The 20392-nt window shown below is 41.6% G+C and overlaps 1 protein-coding gene across 1 annotated transcript in view; it reads right to left on the bottom strand.

Moving 5' to 3' along the window:
- The window catches only part of GNS (glucosamine (N-acetyl)-6-sulfatase), a 45936-nt gene that overhangs the window by 12280 nt on the left and 13264 nt on the right, over positions 1–20392 (bottom strand). Inside the window, exons 4-10 of the mRNA XM_003824800.5 lie at positions 19766–19831; positions 18928–19026; positions 17270–17437; positions 14892–14974; positions 13671–13789; positions 11293–11396; positions 3231–3332 (exon numbers count right to left, since the gene is read on the bottom strand). Coding sequence (XP_003824848.1) covers positions 3231–3332; positions 11293–11396; positions 13671–13789; positions 14892–14974; positions 17270–17437; positions 18928–19026; positions 19766–19831 — 741 coding nt within the window. The remainder of the gene's footprint in view (positions 1–3230; positions 3333–11292; positions 11397–13670; positions 13790–14891; positions 14975–17269; positions 17438–18927; positions 19027–19765; positions 19832–20392) is intronic.

Here is a 20392-nt window from a genome sequence, read left to right as displayed (position 1 = left end):
CACTTTAGGAGGCCAAGAAGGGGGGATCACGAGGTCGGGAGATCGAGACCATCCTGGTTAACACGGTGAAACCCCGACTCTACTAAAAATACAAAAAATTAGCCGGGCCTGGTGGCAGGTGCCTGTAGTCCCAGCTACTCGGGAGGCTGAGCCAGGAGAATGGCGTGAACCAGGGAGGCGGAGCTTGCAGTGAGCTGAGATCGCGCCACTGCACTCCAACCTGGGCGACAGAGCTAGACTCTGTCTCAAAAAAAAAAAAAGAAATAAACTTAATAAGGTACAAAGTATAAGACTTGTATGAAAAGTTAAAAGATGTAAAATTTCCTCTAACTGATCTATAGGTTAAATGCAATTCCAACCAAAAGCCAACATTTTTCAGATAATCTGAAAAGCTGATTCTAAAGTTTATGTATGTGGAAGACAGGGGCTAGGATCCCCATGAGGACAACAAGCCTATTGCAATAAGGTATGCCTATGCAAATTGAGATTTAGTTACACAGCTTTATAAGACAAAATCATATTGGCACAGGGATGGACAGATTCGTGGAGCAAAAAAAGACAACTGAGTATCTATAGAGAAAAAAAAAAAAAGAAACTGAATCCCTGACTCCTATCTTACAAGAAAATAAATTTTAGATACATCAAGGACTTGGATGTAAGAGGCAGAGCTATAAAACTTTTAGGAGAAAATATAGGAGAATAGCTTTCTGGCTTCAAAGTTTAGAAACATCTTTATAAATACACAAAGGACACTAAACATTAAAAGAAACAATATATACATTCAATTCTTGGAGTGCAGTGGTGTGATCTCTGCTCACTACAACCTCCACCTGCTTGGCTCAAGCGATCCTGCTACCTCAGCCTTCCAAGTAGTTGGGACTACAGATGCACACCATCATGCCTGGCTAATTTTCTGTATTTTTTGTAGAGACTGGGTCTTGCCATGTTGCCCAGGCTGGTCTTGAACTCCTGGACTCAAGAGATCAGCCTGCCTTAGCCTCCCAAATTGCTGGGATTACAGGTGTGAGCCACTGCACCTGGCTCCCATATCTTAATACATGGAAAAGACAAGTCATAATAAGGAGACTATGATACGCAAAAATGCAGAGGCATTTCTCAAAGGAAGAAACACAAAAAGGCATAAATGAAAAGTGATTCCCTGATCAATAACACAATAAAAAAAAAACTGGGCAAAGGATCCAAATATGAACACATCTCCAAAGAAGCTATACAAATGGCTGACAAACACATGATGAAATGCTAACCACCAATAGTCAGCAGGGAAATACAAATCAAAACCACAATGAGATACTACTTCACACCTACTACAATATAATCACAAAGACAGATAATAGCAAGTATTGGCTCACACCTGTAATCTCAGCACTTTGGGAGGCTGAGGGGGGAGGATTTTTTTTTTTTCGCTGAGGGGGGAGGATTTTTTTTTTTTTTCTTAAAATCTTGGAAAACAAGCAAGGTTCTCTTGAGCCCAGGAGTTCGAGATCAGCCTGAGCAATGTAGGGAGACCTCATTTCTACTATTTAAAAAAAAAAAAAAAATTAGCCAGACGTGGTAGCCGGCAACTGCAGTCCTAGCTACTGGGGAGGCTGAGGTGGGAGGATCCTCTGAGCGTAGGAGACTGAGGCTGCAGTGAGCTGTGATTGGCAACACTGCACTCCAGCCTGGGTGACAGTGCAAGACCCCATCTCAAAAACAAACAAAACCATTACAACTGCATTATTCATAATAGCCAAAAAGTGGAAACAGCCCAAATATCTGATGAATGGATAAATAAAATGTGATATATTCACACACAGAATGTTATTCGGCAGTAAAACAGAACAAGGTACTGACACATGTTACAATGATATGATCCTTGAAAACACTATGCTCAGTGAAAAAACCAGTTACAAGAGGCCACATATTATGTAATTTCATTTATATGAAAAGTTCAGAACAAACAAATCTATACAGACGTAAAGAAGATTCGTGGTGGGAATGGGAGCAACAGATCTAATCAATTCCCTGCACCACAATTTAATCAATTCTCTACTAGATATTTGGATTTTCAGTTTTCTCCTATTAGAGTGACTAATGTGCCTGGGAGTTTAGGGTGATGAAAATGCTCTTAGATTATGATGATGGTTGTACCACTCTGAATACACCAACAACTATTGAATTGGATACTTTTAAAAAAAAGATTTATTTATTTATTTTGAGATGGAGTTTCACTTGTTGCCCAGGCTGGAGTGCAATGGCGCAATTTCGGCTCACTGCAACCTCCACCTCCCAGGTTCAAGTGATTCTTCTGCCTCAGCCTCCCGAGTAGCTGGGATTACAGATGCCCGCCACCATGCCCAGCTTGTTTTTTGTATTTTTAGTAGAGACAGGGGTTCACCATGTTGGCCAGGATGGTCTCGAACTCCTGACTTCAGGTGATCCACCCACCTTTGGCCTCCCAAAGTGCTGGGATTACAGGCGTGAGCCACCGCGCCCGGCCGACACTTTAAATGAGTGAATTGTATGGTATGGGAATTAAGCTGTTAAAAAATAATTCACCTCATTATTAAACAAACAGATGCACAGTAAGACCAAATGCTACTTTTCTCTCACCAGACAGGCAAAAGTTAACTTGTCTGACTGTTTTTGACATGTGTACTCTGAAGTGGTATGTCTTGTTAAACTAAACTCTTGGTAAGTTATACTGATTACACTTGTATGAAAAGTATATGAAGTAGTTTCCAAATTCTCAGACTTCTGAAATCTTGGGTATTTTAAAAATCTTTGTCAGTTCACAGAGAGAGGTCTCCTTCAGTTAAAGCATTTCTGTGATTAGCACTGAAGTAATCCTTTTGCGTTTGTTTTAGCCATTTTTAATTCTTCTGCAAGTTGATCAGCCACTTTTTTTGCCCATTTTCCCACTGGGATATTAATCTTTGCTAAGAACTCATGTATTTGGACTAATGACTCTTTTTTATGTATGTTGCAAGTGTGTTCCCAACCTCTCTTTATTTATGGTGGGTGTTCTTAGAGGAGAGCAAAAGAGGGGAGGAAACAACTCTCGATTTCACATGTGGTCTAATATTTTATTTTAGAAAACTCCTTCCCATCACAAGATTTTCTGCCCCCAAATTTAATAGTATTATTTAATATTTAAATGCTTAAGTCTTTACACAACCCAGAATTTATTGCGGTCTTGGCTCAGGCCTGATTGAGGGCGCTATACTTACCAAAATGGGCAATAAGGACATCCCATCCATCTGTGTCTTATTTAGGTCGTAGCCAGCAATGTCCAAAATAGTAGGACCCAAGTCAATGTTGGCAACCAGCATCTATGAGAATGAGGGAAAAACAATCTAGAACACAGCTGGTCTCATTTTCCTTTTCTACCTATACTAAAGTTCTCTTCCCCCCACCCTGCCCATGAGACAACAGCACTATTACCTTTTATACAGCCCATACTTTGGTCTGTCTCATAGATCCAAATATAACTATAATAACTTCAAACAAAATATAAAGGCTTATAAGGCTTGTATAATAGTATATCCCCCTGGCAAGTTGCATATTTATTCTACCCATTCTGTTATTGATCAAAATGTTTTTTGAAAACTCCTTTGGGACTGCTTTGAGTTTGTTGCGAATCATGAGAAAAATGTTGGTCTAATTATTTTATACAAAGTGTCTTACAACTTGATTATTCAGATTAACTAAATTTGATTTCAAATGAACTCCAGACATTTTGGAAGGCCTCAAAAAAGGAATGCTTCCCATCAGTGAGAATTATTGGCTCTTTTTATAGCTTCTCAAAGGGACAACACTGCCAAAATATGTTTGCAACAGGCTGTGAAGGCTGCAGAAAATTTATTCCAAAAATGTAGCAATAAAAGTTTTTTTAAGAGCAAAAGACTTAGATGTTTTTAAACATTCTAGAAACTAAAGGCATTGTCCTGTATTTATACTTTGACTTATTTCCTTGGTTATTAGACTATTTTCCTTCTGTAAGACAATGCCTCTACAGGGCCTAATCCAGAGTAGCCTAATGGAAATATAAAGGGGACCCCATATGTAATTAAAAATTGTCCAATAACCACATTAATAAAAACAGGTAAAATTATATATATTTTAACCTCCTATAAAAATATCTGAATATTAATATTTCAACATGTAAACAATATTTTTTAAAAAATCAATGAGATTTAACTTTTTGTGAACCAAGTCTTTGAAATCTGGCATTTCACAATAATAATACATCTCCATTTGGACTATCCACATTTCAAGTGCTCGACAGCCACAAGTGGATAATGCAGGCCTAGAGAGAATGTAAGCATAGAAGTCACTTGGTCACAGGCTAGAAAAATCTTCAAGCACTGAAACAATCCATTGAGCGAAACAAAGAGGAAGTGAGAAAAACTGGGAACTAAAGTTTACTGTGCCAGGCATTTGACATTTATTCTCATTTATTCCTCATCACAGTCCTTGGACACAGTGTTCATAGGTGAAGAAATGAAACACAAGTCACTGAAGCAAAGTTATCAGCTTATAACTGGAAAAGCCTTTACTTACTGACAGGAAGTAACAGTCTTCAAAACTGTTGAGAACATTTAGATCATCTTAGGAGAGGCCAAACAGGGAGGTAAAACAAAACAAAAACACCCCAGCCCTGCCACTTTTAATTTAAAAACAAAACCAAAAGTACAGATATGAAAGGCAAAAAAAAAAAAAAAAAAAAAAAAGCTTCAGAATATTATCAGGGGCCAGGTTTCCTGATGGCCAGGACAGCTCTTAGAGGGCAGAATGATAAATATCCTGGCCCTGAATCAATTAGTCTAACTCTGCAGCTGTCAGGTATTACCGCCCAGAGGCAGGCACTTCAGGAGAAAGGCAATCCATATGTTACTCAGTGGGGGAAAAACCTCACACACAAAAAACGATGTCTCCAGGGATGATACAAGACTCACTGTTACAGATAATTTTCCTGGTTCGAAGACCCCCAGGCAAACTGAGCAGCTTGGAAAACAGTCATCAAGTGTGAGTGTCAATATGGAAGAGGTCACAGCAGGAAAGGAGGGTCAGAGAGAGATACCATCTCCAGAATGAGATCAAGACAACAAGCCATCTACAGACCCTGAAGTGTGACTAACAGATCTTCAGTGATATCTGTAAAATGAATGAGGTGAAGCCAGTTCCTCAGATACTACTATGATGTCCAAGGCAGTTTTAAAAGAAAAGAGGAAACATAAAAAAACCCAGAGATATAAAATGGTGACTGTCATCTCACCAAATCATCTCACCAAAAATTGCAAAAGCCACCACCTGTATAATGGGAGGCTTGTTCCTTTTTTGGTGAGGTGGGGGGAAGCTCTTTTTTGTTTTGTTGTTTTTTGAGACAGGGTCTCATTTTGTCACCCGAGCTGGAGTGCAGTGGCACAATCACAGCTCACTGTGGCCTTGACCTCCCAGACTCAACTGATCCTCCTGCCTCAGCATCCAGAGCAACTGGGACTACAGGTACACACCATGATGCCCAGCTAAATTTTGTATTTTTAAATTTTTCGTAGCGATGCCATGTTGCCTGGGCTGGTCTCAAACTTCTGAATTCAAGTGATCCGCCTGCCCTGGCCTCCCAAAGTGCTGGGATTACAGGCGTGAGCCACTGCACCCAGCCGAGGCTCTTTCTAATGGCATTTTGCTCTCTGGAGATAAAGGGGTAAGTTCCAGTATAAATCCAAAGTCACTAAGATTCAGCACAAGTACCGTAAGCACAAGTCATTCCAGGACTCCTTCTCCCTAGAAATCTATAATGATCACACTCCCCTAAATATAATGGATAAAATGTCTCCTCTTCTAGAATTTTATTTGAATAAGCGGACAGTCTCAAAATTAGCATACTATATCAGGAGATGGGAGACTTCTAGCAAATATCAAGTATGAATGAAGAGTTAAAAAGAATTATACCTACCTCTGGTTTTTATATAACCAAGAATTTGGATGGATTCACCTATCAATGTGATGACTTTGAGAAACACTAGTTTCACAGTATTGCTTTTGTCTAGTATAAACTTAAAAATTCATTTAAGGGCTGGGCACAGTGGCTCTCGCTGGTAATCCCAGCACTTTGGGAGGCCAAGGCAGGAGGATCACTTGAGCTCAGGAGGCCAAGGCTGCAGTGAGCCATGTTTGAGTCACCACGTTCCAAACTGGGTGAGAGAGCGCCTATCTCAAACAAACAAAAAAATCATTTACGGATTGGAACAGAAAAAGCTTGGACAAGACCAAAAATATATCTATTTTTTGAGACAGATTTTTTGCTCTGTTGCCCAGGCTGGAGTGCAATGGTGCGATCTCGGCTCACTGCAATCTCCGCCTCCTGGGTTCAAGCAATACTCTTGCTTCAGCCTCCCAAGTAGTTGGGATTACAGGCACCTGCCACCACACCTGGCTAATTTTTGTTTTTTTTTGTTTTTGTTTTTGTTTTTTTTTTGAGACGGAGTCTCACTCTGTCACCCAGGCTGGAGTACAGTAGCATGATCTCAGCTCACTGCAAGCTCTGCCTCCCGGTTTGATGCCATTCTCCTGCCTCAGCCTCCCAAGTAGCTGGGACTACAGGCGCCTGCCACCATGCCCAGCTACTTTTTTTGTATTTTCAGTAGAGACGGGGTTTCACCGTTTTAGCCAGGATGGCCTCGATCTCCTGACCTCGTGATCCGCCTGACTCAGCCTCCCAAAGTGCTGGGATTACAGGTGTGAGCCACCGCGCCCGGCCTCTTTTTTTTTTGAGACGGAGTCTCGCTCTGTTGCCCAGGCTGGAGTGCAGTGGTGCGATCTTGGCTCACTGCAAGCTCCGCCTCCTGGGTTCACACCATTCTCCTGCCTCAGCCTCCCGAGTAACTGGGACTATAGGCGCCCGCCACCACACCTGGCTAATTTTTTGTATTTTTTAGTAGAGACGGGGTTTCACTGTGTTAGCCAGGATGGTCTTGATCTCCTGACCTCCTGATCCGCCTGCCTCGGCCTCCCAAAGTGCTGGCATTACAGGCGTGAGCCACCGCGCCTGGCCTAATTTTTGTATTTTTAGTAGAGACAAGGTTTCACCATGTTGGCCAGGCTGGTTTCAAATTCTTGACCTCAGGTGATCCACACCTGCCTTGGCCTCCCAAAGTGCTAGGATTACAGGCGTGAGCCACCATGCCCAGACAAAAAAATAAATTATTTGATAAATCACACTTTCTCAGGTTGAGAATGTTCTTAGGATTTAAGTATATAAATATCCTAATCAAATGAAAGTCCTTAGAAAACCCTGGGGTAGACTGGCTGTGGTGGCTCATGCCTGTAATGAGGGGAGGAGGGCTGATTGCTTGAGCCCAGGTGTTCCAGACCAGCCTGGGCAACATAATGAAACCCCGTCTCTACAAAAACAAACAAACAAACAAAAAACAAAAAACAAAAATTAGTTGGACATGGTGGTGTGCGCCTATAGTCCCAGCTACTCAGGAGGCTGAGGTAGGAGAATCACCTGAGCCTGGGAGGTGGAGGATGCAGTGAGCCAAGATTGTGCCACCACACTCCAGCCTAAGTTACAGAGCAAGACCCTGTCTCAAAAAAAAAAAAAAAAAAATTCCTGGGGCTTAAATCAAAGGGTATCATGCATTGAACCTGCTTATTCTTGCTCTGAAAGAATGACACTTGCATAATTACTGAAAAGAACAAGATGGCAACGGGCCCTCAGAACACATCAGGTTTCCAGACACCCAAACCCTGATGTTGAATTTCTGTAGAGTTATCAAAGAAAAGGCTCCAAACATACCAGAAAGCACCCCAAATCCATTTAGTGAAAAGCACTGTAACTACATGAGAAAGTGCAGAATCCCATATCTTGGTTGCTTCAGCTGGACTTGCCCCTCAGTTCCAGCTTTCCTGACAAGGAAGAAGCTGGGGCATCACCTGGTTCCACCTGATAATGGAGGCTTAACATCCTCTTACTTTTACAAAAGTAGGGGAACCAAGGCTGATTTTGTCCAAAGCCAACAGGTCGTCTTCCTGACTCCCAGTTCAGTTCTATTTCCCTGGGACGGTGCTGTGTCATTCTAGTTTTCCTACTAACCTTTTCCTTTTTAGAATTCCTTTTGCAGAACTTCTACCACCAAATCTAAAGCTAAACTAGTCAGAGGAGAAAACGTCAATAGCCAATCTTTGACATCTACACATATGACCTTGTCCCATTTCTCCCACACAGCTAAGTCCACCAGTCAGTTAAATGTGCACTGATCTGGCTGTCAAGGCTGCTGACAGCTCAGCTCATTATGCCCAACTCACAAGCCTGTGCCACTCACACAGAACAGCTGGCACTGAGACAACTATGCTGCCAACACATGATGCATCACCCATCGTCTCTGACATTCTTTGTGCCAGGGGAAAGCTGGGGCATTTCATGCTTCTCAAATTACACCTGTCAATGCAGCAATGTAAATTCTGAGAATGCACAGACTTAATTTTCAGTCCCTGATCTGCCACTTACTTTGCGACCTTGGCAAAATCCATTCAACCAATGTGGATGTTCCCCAGTGTATGTTAGGGGCTGGATATTTTAAGTTTAGATAGTTCCTCTTTTCTAGGACATCCTAGACTGAAAAAGACAAACTTAATAGGGTGTGACAAGTGTGAGGCCAGCTGGGAACATATAGGAAGGGGCATCTACCCCATGTGGGAGCAGGATTATGAAGCGACTTCCCAGAGGGAGCGGTAAACCAAAGCCCTAAAGGACAATTAACTTGACTAGCTGAAGAGGGCGCGAGATGGGCATTCCAGAAGGAAGGAGTAGTCACTTGTACAAAAGCCAGGAGGTGACAGAGAAGGTCTGCTTAGGAAGTACAAGGAGTTCAGTACAACTGCTACCTTCTGTCTCTTGAACAAGCCTAGCTTATCCCTACATCTGGGCCTTCGCATTTACCGTCCTGCTCAGGACACTCTTCCCACAGATCTCTGCACAGCTAAATCCTTCTCAACATCCACATCTGCTCAAATGCCAAATGCCTAAGAGGCTTTCACTGACCACTGCAGCTTGAATATCTGGTGCTCCCTGACACAAGGATTTAAGAACTGATTTTGTGACCAGGCATGGTGGCTCGCGCCTGTAATCCCAGCACTTTGGGAGGCCGAGGCAGGCAGATCATGAGGTCAGGAGATCTAGACCATCCTGGCTAACACGGTGAAACCCCATCTCTACTAAAACAAAAACAAAAACAAAAAATTAGCTGGGCATGGTGGCAGGTACCTATAGTCCTAGCTACTAGGGAGGCTGGGCAGGACAATAGCGTGAACCCAGGAGGCGGAGCTTGCAGTGAGCTGAGATCGCACCACTGCACTCCAGCCTGGGTGACAGAACAAGACTCCATCTCAAAAAAAAAACGAAAAAACAAAACAAAACTCATCTTGTTTGATTGCTCCTTGCCGTATGCAAGGCTCCTTGGTGTACTGTGCTGGCAAGGAAGATAATAAATACTTGTTGACTGAACTATAATGTAATGGTTAAGTATACAGACTTTGGAGCCAGACTGCCCCAGTTCAAATGCAGGGCTCTGCTACTTTTTGGCTATGTGATCTTCAGCAAACAACTTCTCTGCTTCAGTTTTCCTCATCTGCAAAATAGGGATAACAGTACCTCTATCTCATCACCTGTGAGGATTGAATGAGTTAAATCAGGTAATAAACTTAGAATAGCACCTGTCCCATACTAAACACTCAATAAATGTTAGCTATATTATTGAAATGGCTTCTCAGGAACCAGACTTCATTTAGATTGCTTAGAGAAGGTGAAGTTTCTGATTTTTAACATTTAGATGGCAATGTTAACTTAAAGAAAAAAAGGAACAGTTTTTTCCACAGGCAGCTGGCCGACACATTTCACTATGATCTCATTCAGCCTCCTTCCCATGTGGGCTGAGGTAGCCCTGCTCCTAAAAACAGAACATGGCTGCTGACATGGTCTCCTCAATCAGTTCCAAACACCAACCTCAAGAAAACACTTTTAAGATTTAATGGTCTTCTAAACTTGCTTATCTCCTTTGAAAGAGGAAGCCTGTTTAGAAGGCACTGAAATTTGTAGGGAAAAGTGACCAGCTTTAGGAATGTGGGTCTTCAGAGAAAAACACAAAACGTAATTATGAAGGCCATTTTACCCTTCCAAGAGAATTTTAACAGAATTCCATCAAGAGTGTTTTAAAAGGAAATAAGTGAAAAATAGACATTTAAACAAGTAAACATCAAGCTCCAAAATTAAACTAAAGTACCCAATATACCCAGAAAGTCTGGCCCATTTAAAAACCCACTTTGCAATTTTAGCTTAAAGTGTGTATTTGTTCATCTTCCTTGGTCTCACAGAACTGGGACTGAAACTGAAATTGTGATATCAGGAAGGAGAGAAGACATAGCTGGTGGGGCCTGTCAATTCTTTTCTCCTGAGTGTTGGAGGACAGTATTTTGGATGAAGGTCCTCATGACCGCTAGGAACAAAGTGCCTCAGCGTTAGGTACCACGTTTAGAAAAAGACACTGAAACCAAATGGGAAAGACAACAGACCAATGTGGCATATTATGGTAGTTCTAGGAGAGAGAACCAGGAAAGCAACAAAGCATTCATAAGGAAGAGCCCAGCACAGGGAAAGACTAATTCCTAGAAGACATGTTTTTGATAGCCTTATACTCAAAGCAGGGTCAGGCCAGCAGCAGACATCACCCGGAAGCTGATCAGAAATGGAGAAGCAGAATCTGCATTTTAACCAGATCCCAGGGGATGCACACACAGAAAAGCCTGAGGGGCTCTGCTCTACAAGGCAGTGGGCCCCAAACCAGGCTGCCTCTCAGAATCACCTGCAAACTTCAAAAGGAAAAAAGGCAGATGCTGGGTCCCTATTCCAGACCAAGTGAGTCAATCACACTCTTTCTGGATATTGCCCAAGCATGTACCATTTTTCTTCTTCAGTTTCGGAGGGCAATTTTGATGCACATCCTCTGTTGAGAGTCACTGCTCCAGAACAAAGTGAAGATCTAGTCTCAAAAGACAAAGAAAAGCTATGCATTCTAATGAGACATGTATATGTGGGGTGAAAATACAGATACAGAGAGCAGTGGGAAGTTAAGGGAAAAAAAAAAGCAATCATTGTTTCCACTTAAAAACTCTTCTGCTGCTCAGCCCTAGTGGGAAGAGGAACCTAACCAATCTTATCTCAGGAGGAAACACCTTATTTTCTCAGGCAAGTGCCTACCTGTCCACAGCACCAGCTTGTCAGGCACCTACCTTGCTTGTCTGATTTGGTTTGATCCCAGGTCCTCGAACCAACAGTGGAACTTTGATATCAAACTCATACAGTTGTCTCTTGTCTATTGGCAAGGAAAACTGTCCTGAAAACAAAACACACAATGTAAAGATGGAGCCAAGACAGGAGCCTTGCTCATGTTATGTTTCACTCATTTAATCCACAGCCAAAACTAAAACAACTTTGTTCTACTGATTCTGGGTTTTAATAGAAAGCTGAAATTTGCCTGGGTCTCTTGTTACTACAAGGCAGGAAAACAACAAATTCATCTTCTCTAAACAAATGACTAGAAGGGACTCCCTGGCTTATGATAGAACAAAATAAGCAAAAATAATGACAGGAAAGTATTGAAACACAAATACATAAAAAATTATGCATGCTACTCAGCCTCATCACAACTGAATGAAGTTTACTCCAAAAACTGTCAAATGAACAAAAACACCTATCCTGTGTTTCCTGAATAAACTGCATCTCAAAATAACCAAATAATTGATAAGGGGAAGTTCTTCTCTGAGGAATTTCAGCTAATAAATACAAAAGAAAGGACAGGATTACAAAATCAATATTTTGCAGTTTCTGAGGGAATAATGAATTTAGGCAGCAATCATCAATGGAACAACAGAAAAGCTCATAGGAAGAGCTAAGGCTGAAACCACCTGACTCATCAATCAACACCAGCACCCCAAAAACAGTGCAGCCAGATGCCACGGGCCTCATGACATGATGCAACAGGAACTACACAGCAGCAGGTGAGGATGCACTGTCACCTGAAAATGCAAACTTCTATCAAGTCCCTAATCTAACTACCAATCTATAGGAAATGCTAACTAGAGATGAACAAGTTAAGGCACTATAAGACAGCAGTTAGCCAAATTCAGAATGTGAGACATTCTGATGGACAAAGACCCACTTCTCCCTGTAAATTCGTGGCAAATGACAGAGTTAGGAGATACAAGAACTAAAGGTAGTATGTGGACTTTGCCTGCATCTTTTTTTTTTTTTTTTTTGAGATGGAGTCTCGCTCTGTCACCCACACTGGAGTGCAGTGGCATGATCTTGGCTTACTGCAACCTCTGCCTCCTGGGTTCAAGAGATTCTCCTGCCTCAGCCTCCCGAGTAGCTGAGACTACAGGCATGTGCCACCACACCTGGCTAATTTTTGTATTTTTAGTAGAGAAAGAGTTTTGCCATGTTGGCCAGGCTGATCTGGAACTCCTGGCCTCAGGTGATCCACCGGCCTTGGTCTCCCAAAGTGCTGGGATTATAGGTGTGAGCCACTGAGGCTGGTGGTCTGCATCTTGATACATAATAACCAGAGTCAGATGCATAATCCGGGGTTGAATCCTGGAGTCATGTGTATGGGAGTTGCTTCAAAACCTTCTAGTAACAAAAGAAAAACACAGGGAGAGTAGGAAGAATTCAAAAGACTGGCCTCATGCAGCTGAAAATCTAAGCTGGATAATGGAGGTTATTTTACTATTCTCTACTTTGAGTGTTTAAAAATATTCACAGGCCAGGCGTGTGGCTCACGTCTGTACTCCTAGCACTTAGGGAGGCTGAGGTAGGCAGATTACCTGAGGTCAGGAGTTCAAGACCAGTCTGGCCAACATGGCAAAAACCCATCTCTACTAAAAATACAAAAATTGGCCAGGCGTGGTGGCGTGTGCCTGTAGTCCCAGCTACTCGAGAGGTTGAGGCAGGAGAATCGCTTGAATCTGGGAGGCAGAGATTGCTGTGAGCCAAGATCACGCTACTGTACTCCAGCCTGGGTGACAGAGCGAGATTCTGTCCCCCCACCAGCCCCCCCAAAAAATCACAATAATGCATTAAATGCCTAAGCAATCTCCTCCTATGCAAGCAAGTCTCAAGTGAATCCCATTCAAGTGGACATTTATATATGTGGAAAGAAGAAAACATTTGCTTTTAACAACAGAAGGTCCAAGTAGAAAGCATGAAAGTCAAGGACACAGAGCTGACTCATCCTGCAGCTTTTGAAAAAAAACAAAAACACCCAAAAAACAAATTCCATGAATGGCAAGAAAGTTTTCCCAAGACAACCTCCTTTTGGTCTTCCTATCTCAAATGCCTTCCATATGGCCTGCCTCCAACCCATCAAGCTCATGCTCTGCTCCCACTCCTAGAACACCATGTCATCTTGCATGTGAAACAGCAAATAATGAAACCTGGTTTCTCCACGTGGGAATGATGTGGTGCTCCAACTGGAGGGGTCCTGAGGGCAAGATCCTCCCTCTGGCATGTCCAGTTATAAAAAGACTAAAACTCCCTCCCAGGGCTCATTGGGTGAAAAAGGAAAGACATATTCTCAAAGATCACAGCAGTACCTAATCCTGCCTCTGACCTGTGTGATAGCCATTGTCTGAGGTATAGAAGATGTAAGTGTTGTTGAGCTCCCCAGTGAACTCCAGTCTCTTGACCAGTTTCTCCACAAGGTCATCAACTGAGAGGAGAGTTTGCCACCTGGATGTGAACAGAAGGTAGAAATGGGACTTCAGGGGCAATGGCTGAGGTATCACTATCTTGCTAAAAAAAAAACAAACCAAAAACAAAAACAAAGACACCCCCGTTTAAAAAAAAAATCCAAAACAACCCCCGTTTAAAAAAAAAAATCCAAAACACTCTCCCCAAAAACTCAAATCCCCAATCTCCATTCCCTAGACCTTCCCACTGTAAAAAACAAATTAGAAAATTCCAGAACATAATTAATTCATTCCAAAGTTAATTGTTTCCAAAGAAATAAACTCGTTTTTAAATAACCAGTTAGCTTTACTTTTTATTGGCAATAGTGATGAGAGTAGAGACAATCAGAAGGAAGAGTTGTCCATTCTCAGTACTGTGTATTACAGATTAATTCAGATAGGACTGTGCTACAAAAAAGCTTAAGATGTTTGAACTAGGAGCTGGCAAGCTATGACTCATGGGCCAAAGCTTGCCCACTGTCTGTTTTTATAAAGTTTTATTGGACCACAACCATGCTCATTCATTTACATGTTACCCAGGGCTGCTTTTGTGCTACAACAGCAGAGCTGAGTAGTTGTGACAGAATGTATGACCTGCAAGCCTATTAATATTTACCATCTGCTCCTTTACAGAAAAAGTTTGCTTATCCCTGGTCTACACTAAACACTTCCTAAGAGAAAGTAATGGATTTTTAAAAATTGACTTAAAAGAATTTCTTGAAAATTCCAAATGGCAAAGGCAGATATTTTGATCTTGTCTAAGCTTTTGGGTCATTTGTCACATATGAAATGGGCTCTCTCAACCAAGTCACCTTTTCTTTAAAGCAGGAGAAAAAATTCTACCATATGGTTCAAGTTTGCAAGACTTTTGCCAAGTCCTAAAAATGGGCAGTCTAATTAGTACTGGGGTCCAAATGCCACCTCATTCATTTGAGTGTAAAGGAATCTCTCTGCTTCTGGTGCCCCATCGAAGCCTCTCTCCCACTGACTTGCTTCCCTCTGTTTTTGTTTCAGAGACAACAATGTGGTGTGGTCTCCTCTTCATGAGCTGATTTGTAGGGTCCTTAAAACCACTCAGATTGTTATGTAGCAGCAGCTCTTACCTTTTCCTAAATGCATTATCTAAAAACTGTATTGAAGAATTAGTCATTGGAGTCTTGGCTTGCCTAATTAACCAGTGCTTGTTCTAAAATTTAGAAGAAAAAAAATGTTAACACCAAGGCACCACAGTCAAACAAACTACTGGATTACTAGAGTAGATAATAAATAGAACCGTTTCACTCATACTTCAGCAAGAAGGAACTAACTGGAACTTGTCTAAGCAATTTCAGAACTTCTCTCCCTTCCTGTGTTCCTAAAATAGAAATTTCTGTAGATTAACTCAATCTCTCATTCTTCAGCTTCCCAGCACCTCCCAAACCATAAAAGGTCTTGGCTTCTCTGTTGGCAGTATTAAGAGATTTTAGAGGATGTCACTGGGAAACTACTAGCTAAAACGAGATTACATTTACAACTCTGATCTTATGCCTTTGGTCTACTACAATTACAAAATGGGCAAATAACTTTACCTTCCTCTAAGTTGCTTTTTTTGAGACAGAGGCGGAGGTTGCATTGAGCCAAGATCGCACTACTACACTCCAGCCCAAGCCCAAGCCCAAGCTGGAGTACAGTGGCACGATCTCGGCTCACTGCAACCTGTGCCTCCCGGATTCATGAGATTTTCATGCCTCAGCCACCTGAGTAGCTGGGATTACAGGCGTGCACCAACATGCCTGTCTAATTTTTTTATTTTCAGTAGAGATGGGGTTTCGTCATGTTCGCCAGGCTGGTCTTGAACTCCTGGCCTCAAGTGATCCTCTTGCCTTAGCCTCCCAAAGTGCTGGGATTACAAGCATAAGCCACCATACCTGGTCTACCTTCCTCTAAGTTTTGCCTAGCCAAGATATCGGTCACCCTAGATCCCAAGGAAAAATCTTATTACAGCAATTTCCTAAAACTTCAAGTCTAAATCTGGAGGGCCCTCCCATTTAAACAAAGACATCCCTATATACTATTCTCTCTTCTCCATTCGTAAAACCCTAAGCCACCAGATCTCAAACTATGCTCCTCAAAGTGCTATTAAGTTTGAGAAATGCTGTATAGCATATTCTCCTGCTAGAAATTCACTTTCGATCATGAATAACTCTGAGAAGTCCTGTAGCAGAGTGACTTATTTAACTCAAACTTTCCAAACTTACTTGACCATGGGAACTTTTTATTAACTTCTTTTGGAACACAGATTGAGAATGGTCCTATTTTACTATATTTTATTTTATTTTATTTTATTTTATTTTATTTTATCTTATCTTGTCTCATCTCATCTTATTTTATTTTATTTTATTTTGATGGAATCTTGCACTGTTTCCCAGGCTGGAGTGCAGTGGTGCGATCTCGGCTCACGGCAAGCTCCGCCTCCTGGGTTCACGCCATTCTCCTGCCTCAGCCTCCCGAGTAGCTGGGAGTACAGGTGTCCACCACCACGCCCGGCTAATTTTTTGTACTTTTAGTAGAGACGGGGTTTCACTGTGTTAGCCAGGATGATCTCAATCTCCTGACCTCGTGATTCGCCCGCCTTGGCCTCCCAAAGTGCTGGGATTACAGGCATGAGCCACTGCGCCTGGCCAGTCCTCTAATTTAAAACACAGTTCACTCAGCTTTGAAACTGTATTTAACAAGCACATGCCTATAATGTGCCAGGCAATATGCTAATTGTTTCTATGTACTTGAATTCATACAGTAGTTCCATGAGGGATCAAGAGCTCCCACTTCACATGAAAAAATGAAGTTAAGCATCGTGCTCATAGTCTGTACTGAGCTAGAAAGTGGTAGTACTGAGTTTGACTTTATGACTCATTCTTTCTATAACCTTACAAGCAATTACAATTTCTGGATAACAAACCTGAGGCAATGCAGGCCTTCTGTCTTTGAACCAGGGAACTGTCTATACACCAAGCCAAGGGAAGTATAAGTAATTGGCACGAGGCAAATATATGGGTTGTTGTGGCTCTTAATCATGTCACCTCGTTCATTTTTCCATTCAACTTCCCTTTCCAACCATATTGCTCTGTGCCACCCCTTCTTCCCATGCCTCAAAGGCTAGTGAGGGCCACCAGGAGGCTGGTGCAGTCCCAGCTATGCCAGGAGGGAGGAGAGTCAGCACAGAGGTTACCAGGAGAGCCTGAGTGATATTCCTGTAAATTGGGAAAGATGGCATTCTTTACCATTCCCTGTCAACTCTCCAGCTGCTCACTGGATGTGTAGCAGGAACTTTATCTGTACTTGCAATGCAAGTTTATACTATTGGTTGTACTAGGGACAGATGCAATTACCTTTAAAATATTGTGAAGAAAAACCCACTACACGGCTCAAAGGCTTCCTGACAAGTATATCATATAGTTAATGATACTTAGTATGGCTGAATACAAGTGGTGGGGGAAGCTACCGTTCCATGGATGTTGAAGTTCTTGTTTCTTGGTGCAAAGACATTCTGGAAAGCCTTCTGGTACTGAGGTGCAGCTGTCCAAGGCGAATGAGGCGCTGGAGTGGCGATCATCATGAAGAAGGGCTCAAAGTTGGACTTGTAGTCCAGAAAGTCCAAGGAGACATTAGCCTGACACATAAAAAGATTTGTCATCTCCTACCTTACCCAACAGATGAGTATTTAATAGATAAATGTCTTCTGGTGAGCAGACAGTACAGGGTCTTACTAGCTTTTAAGCAATCTTAGCACATGATCTTATGTCATAGCCATTTGCAAGCATATTGTTGGAACAAATATATTTGTTTTTTAGGCAATACTTTAAAAACTGAGAAGCATACCAACATAAGAAGGCAATTAAGATCTTGATGACTTTTTATGACCTAGAAATCATGTCTCCCACAAAGAAGGAAACAGTAACTTGGATATTTTAGTATTAACTTACACTAATGGAGATTATGGTATCTACATGTGATGCCTTAAAGAATGTAAAAAGAGAGTCAACTTAAAACAGTGGGAAAGGTAGATTAAGTTACCTTAACCTTATGAAAGTATGTAGAAAGTAGATGTCATAAATTATGCACTGAAGTAGCTAAGTGAATAATATTAGATTCAAATACATTCCACTAGGGTTTTAATACATGGACTTAGTTTTGCCTTTGCTTATCAGGAGATACTTTATGAAAATGAAAGCATGCTACATACATGTTGTTTTTCATTGTTCTGAAGTAGTTTCATGTATTCCCAACACTAACTCAACAGATACTGACTGTATCTATCTCCTATAATCCCTCCATCCACCTTTCACTCCAGTCCTGTCAGCTTCCTTGTGGTTTCTCAAATATGCCAGGTACACTCCTGCCTCAGGGCCCTCCTACTTACTATTCCCTGACTCTGTAGCACTCTTCCCCCTGATCTGCACAGCTCATTCTCAGGTTTCTGCTTAAATGTTATCTAAGTAACCTCATACCCTAACTTATTTCTCGAACTGATCACCAGCTAATGATGCAACACATAAGACTGTGTGTGTTTGTGTGTGTAAATAAAATTAACTTCCACAGAATCAGGGACTTTGCTTCATTTACTGTTGAATACTGGCTACACTAGGTGCTCAACTATTGAGTGAATATATAATACTATTGAAGACTGTCATTAGAAACGCCTCAGAATAGCAAAGTCCCAATTTCACCTGCTTTCAGTAATTTTTATATGTAAATACCCAATGCCCAAATAAATCCAGTATCCCTATCTCTCCATCCTCATAATGGGGCCTGTGAAGCCGCCATCTTGTAGCTTGTGAGTAAAACCGGGGTCAAGAGTAGGTACACTTACAAAGTAAAACCTCTACAAAGTAATCTCTGTAGTCAAAGAGATTAACCTTTGGAAAAGGGATTTGTTGCTGGAATTTCAGGAGCATTAGATCTGAGCCTGGCTTATACACAAAGAAAACACCCTGAGGAGTTTGTAATCAGCTGGAAATACTCTTGGGCAGTTAGACCAAGTTACTGTGCATTTATATTACCCAACACAAACGAATAAGATTATAGGTTTTCTAGGCAGAGTCTTCAATCAAATGTGAGCCAACCCTGTAAGGACAGAGCTACAGAGCTTCTGCAACTCACCAAAACATCTGTCAGGTAGTCCACACTATAGTTTTCACCATGCTTCCGTGCCTTCCCATTGATAGACAGGGTGTAATTATAATACTTAGAATTCTTTTCCTATTAAAAAGAGGAAAGTCAAATTTGTTATGAGGTCAGTGCACAAAGTGGAAGTCTGAATCCGTGCTGGGCTAAACTATACTCTGAGCAGTGATAAGACATTAAAAAGATAATTACTCAAGTCAATACTGAATTGGATTTTTTGACTAGGCTTTTATTAAAGACAAGCGTAGTTTCAATTATGCATTCTAGTTTAAAAGCCAGAAGTAGATCAGGTAGAAAAGCAAACTACTTTGCTAAACCTTGTACAATGCAGGAAAAACATCCCAGAAAGGAGTGACTCACAAGTCAATAGACTTTTTTTTTTTTTTTTTTAAAGAGACAGAGTCTCTCTTTGTTGCCCAGACTGGAATGCAGTGGCACAATCACAGATCACTGCAGCCTCAAATTCCTGGGCTCAAGTGATCTTCTTACCTCAGCCTCCCGAGTAGCTGGGACTACAGGCACACGCCACCACACCCAGCTAATTTTAAAATTTTTTGTTGAAATGGGGTCTCGCCATTTTGCCCAGGCTGGTCTCGAACTCCTGAACTCAAGAGATTCTCCTGTCTCTGCCTCCCAAAGTGTTGGGATTCTAGGCATGAGCCACTACACCTGGCCACAAGTCAATAAATTTTAAGGTTTTTAAAATGACTAATTGTAAAAGCAAATAAAGTTATGTCAATATCAGAGCTAAATTAAACATATTCTGCATCTGTAGGGCTGCATAAAATTGTCACAGACTTCAATAATCACTCACCAAGGCATACCAGTAACTCCAACCCAGAGGAACGTGTTCTAGTCCACCTGCATCTGGGGCTCCGTACTGAAAAGCAAAACAAGTAGGGACAATTACAAGTCCTTAGATATGACCAGACCAGAAAGAAACAGGAAATTTTACAATCTTTTTAGACCAGTGCCTGAAACATAGTAGGTACCTAATTTCCCCAAATAGACACTAGTCAAAAATAAACACTAATAATCCTAGGAACTTCTAAAGCAGGAGTTGGCAAACTACAGCCAGTGAGCCAAATCTGGCCTGATGACTTTTGTATGAACAGCAAGCTAAGAATTTAACAATTTTAAAATATAAAAGTTAATCAAAATAAGAATATTTTGTGAAATGTGACAATTACATAAAATTCAAATTTTAACAGCGATAAAGAGTTTTATTGGAACACAGCCACATTCATTTACATAGTGCAGTGTCTGTGGCTGCTTTCACGCTACAGTGGCAGAGCTGAATAGTAGCAACAGAGACATGTGGCCTGCAAGGCCTGAAATGTTTACTATCTGACCCACTACAGAAAAAGTCCACACAGCCTACCCCACACAGCCTATTCATGGGGTGAATGCTGAGCTGCTGATACCATAGACTGAATAGTCC

This window comes from Pan paniscus, chromosome 10 (genome assembly GCF_029289425.2).
Source record: "Pan paniscus chromosome 10, NHGRI_mPanPan1-v2.0_pri, whole genome shotgun sequence".
NCBI classification, from domain to species: Eukaryota; Metazoa; Chordata; class Mammalia; order Primates; family Hominidae; genus Pan; species Pan paniscus.
Note: the sequence above shows the minus strand (reverse complement) of the source record. Positions and strands in the feature narration are given on the sequence as shown.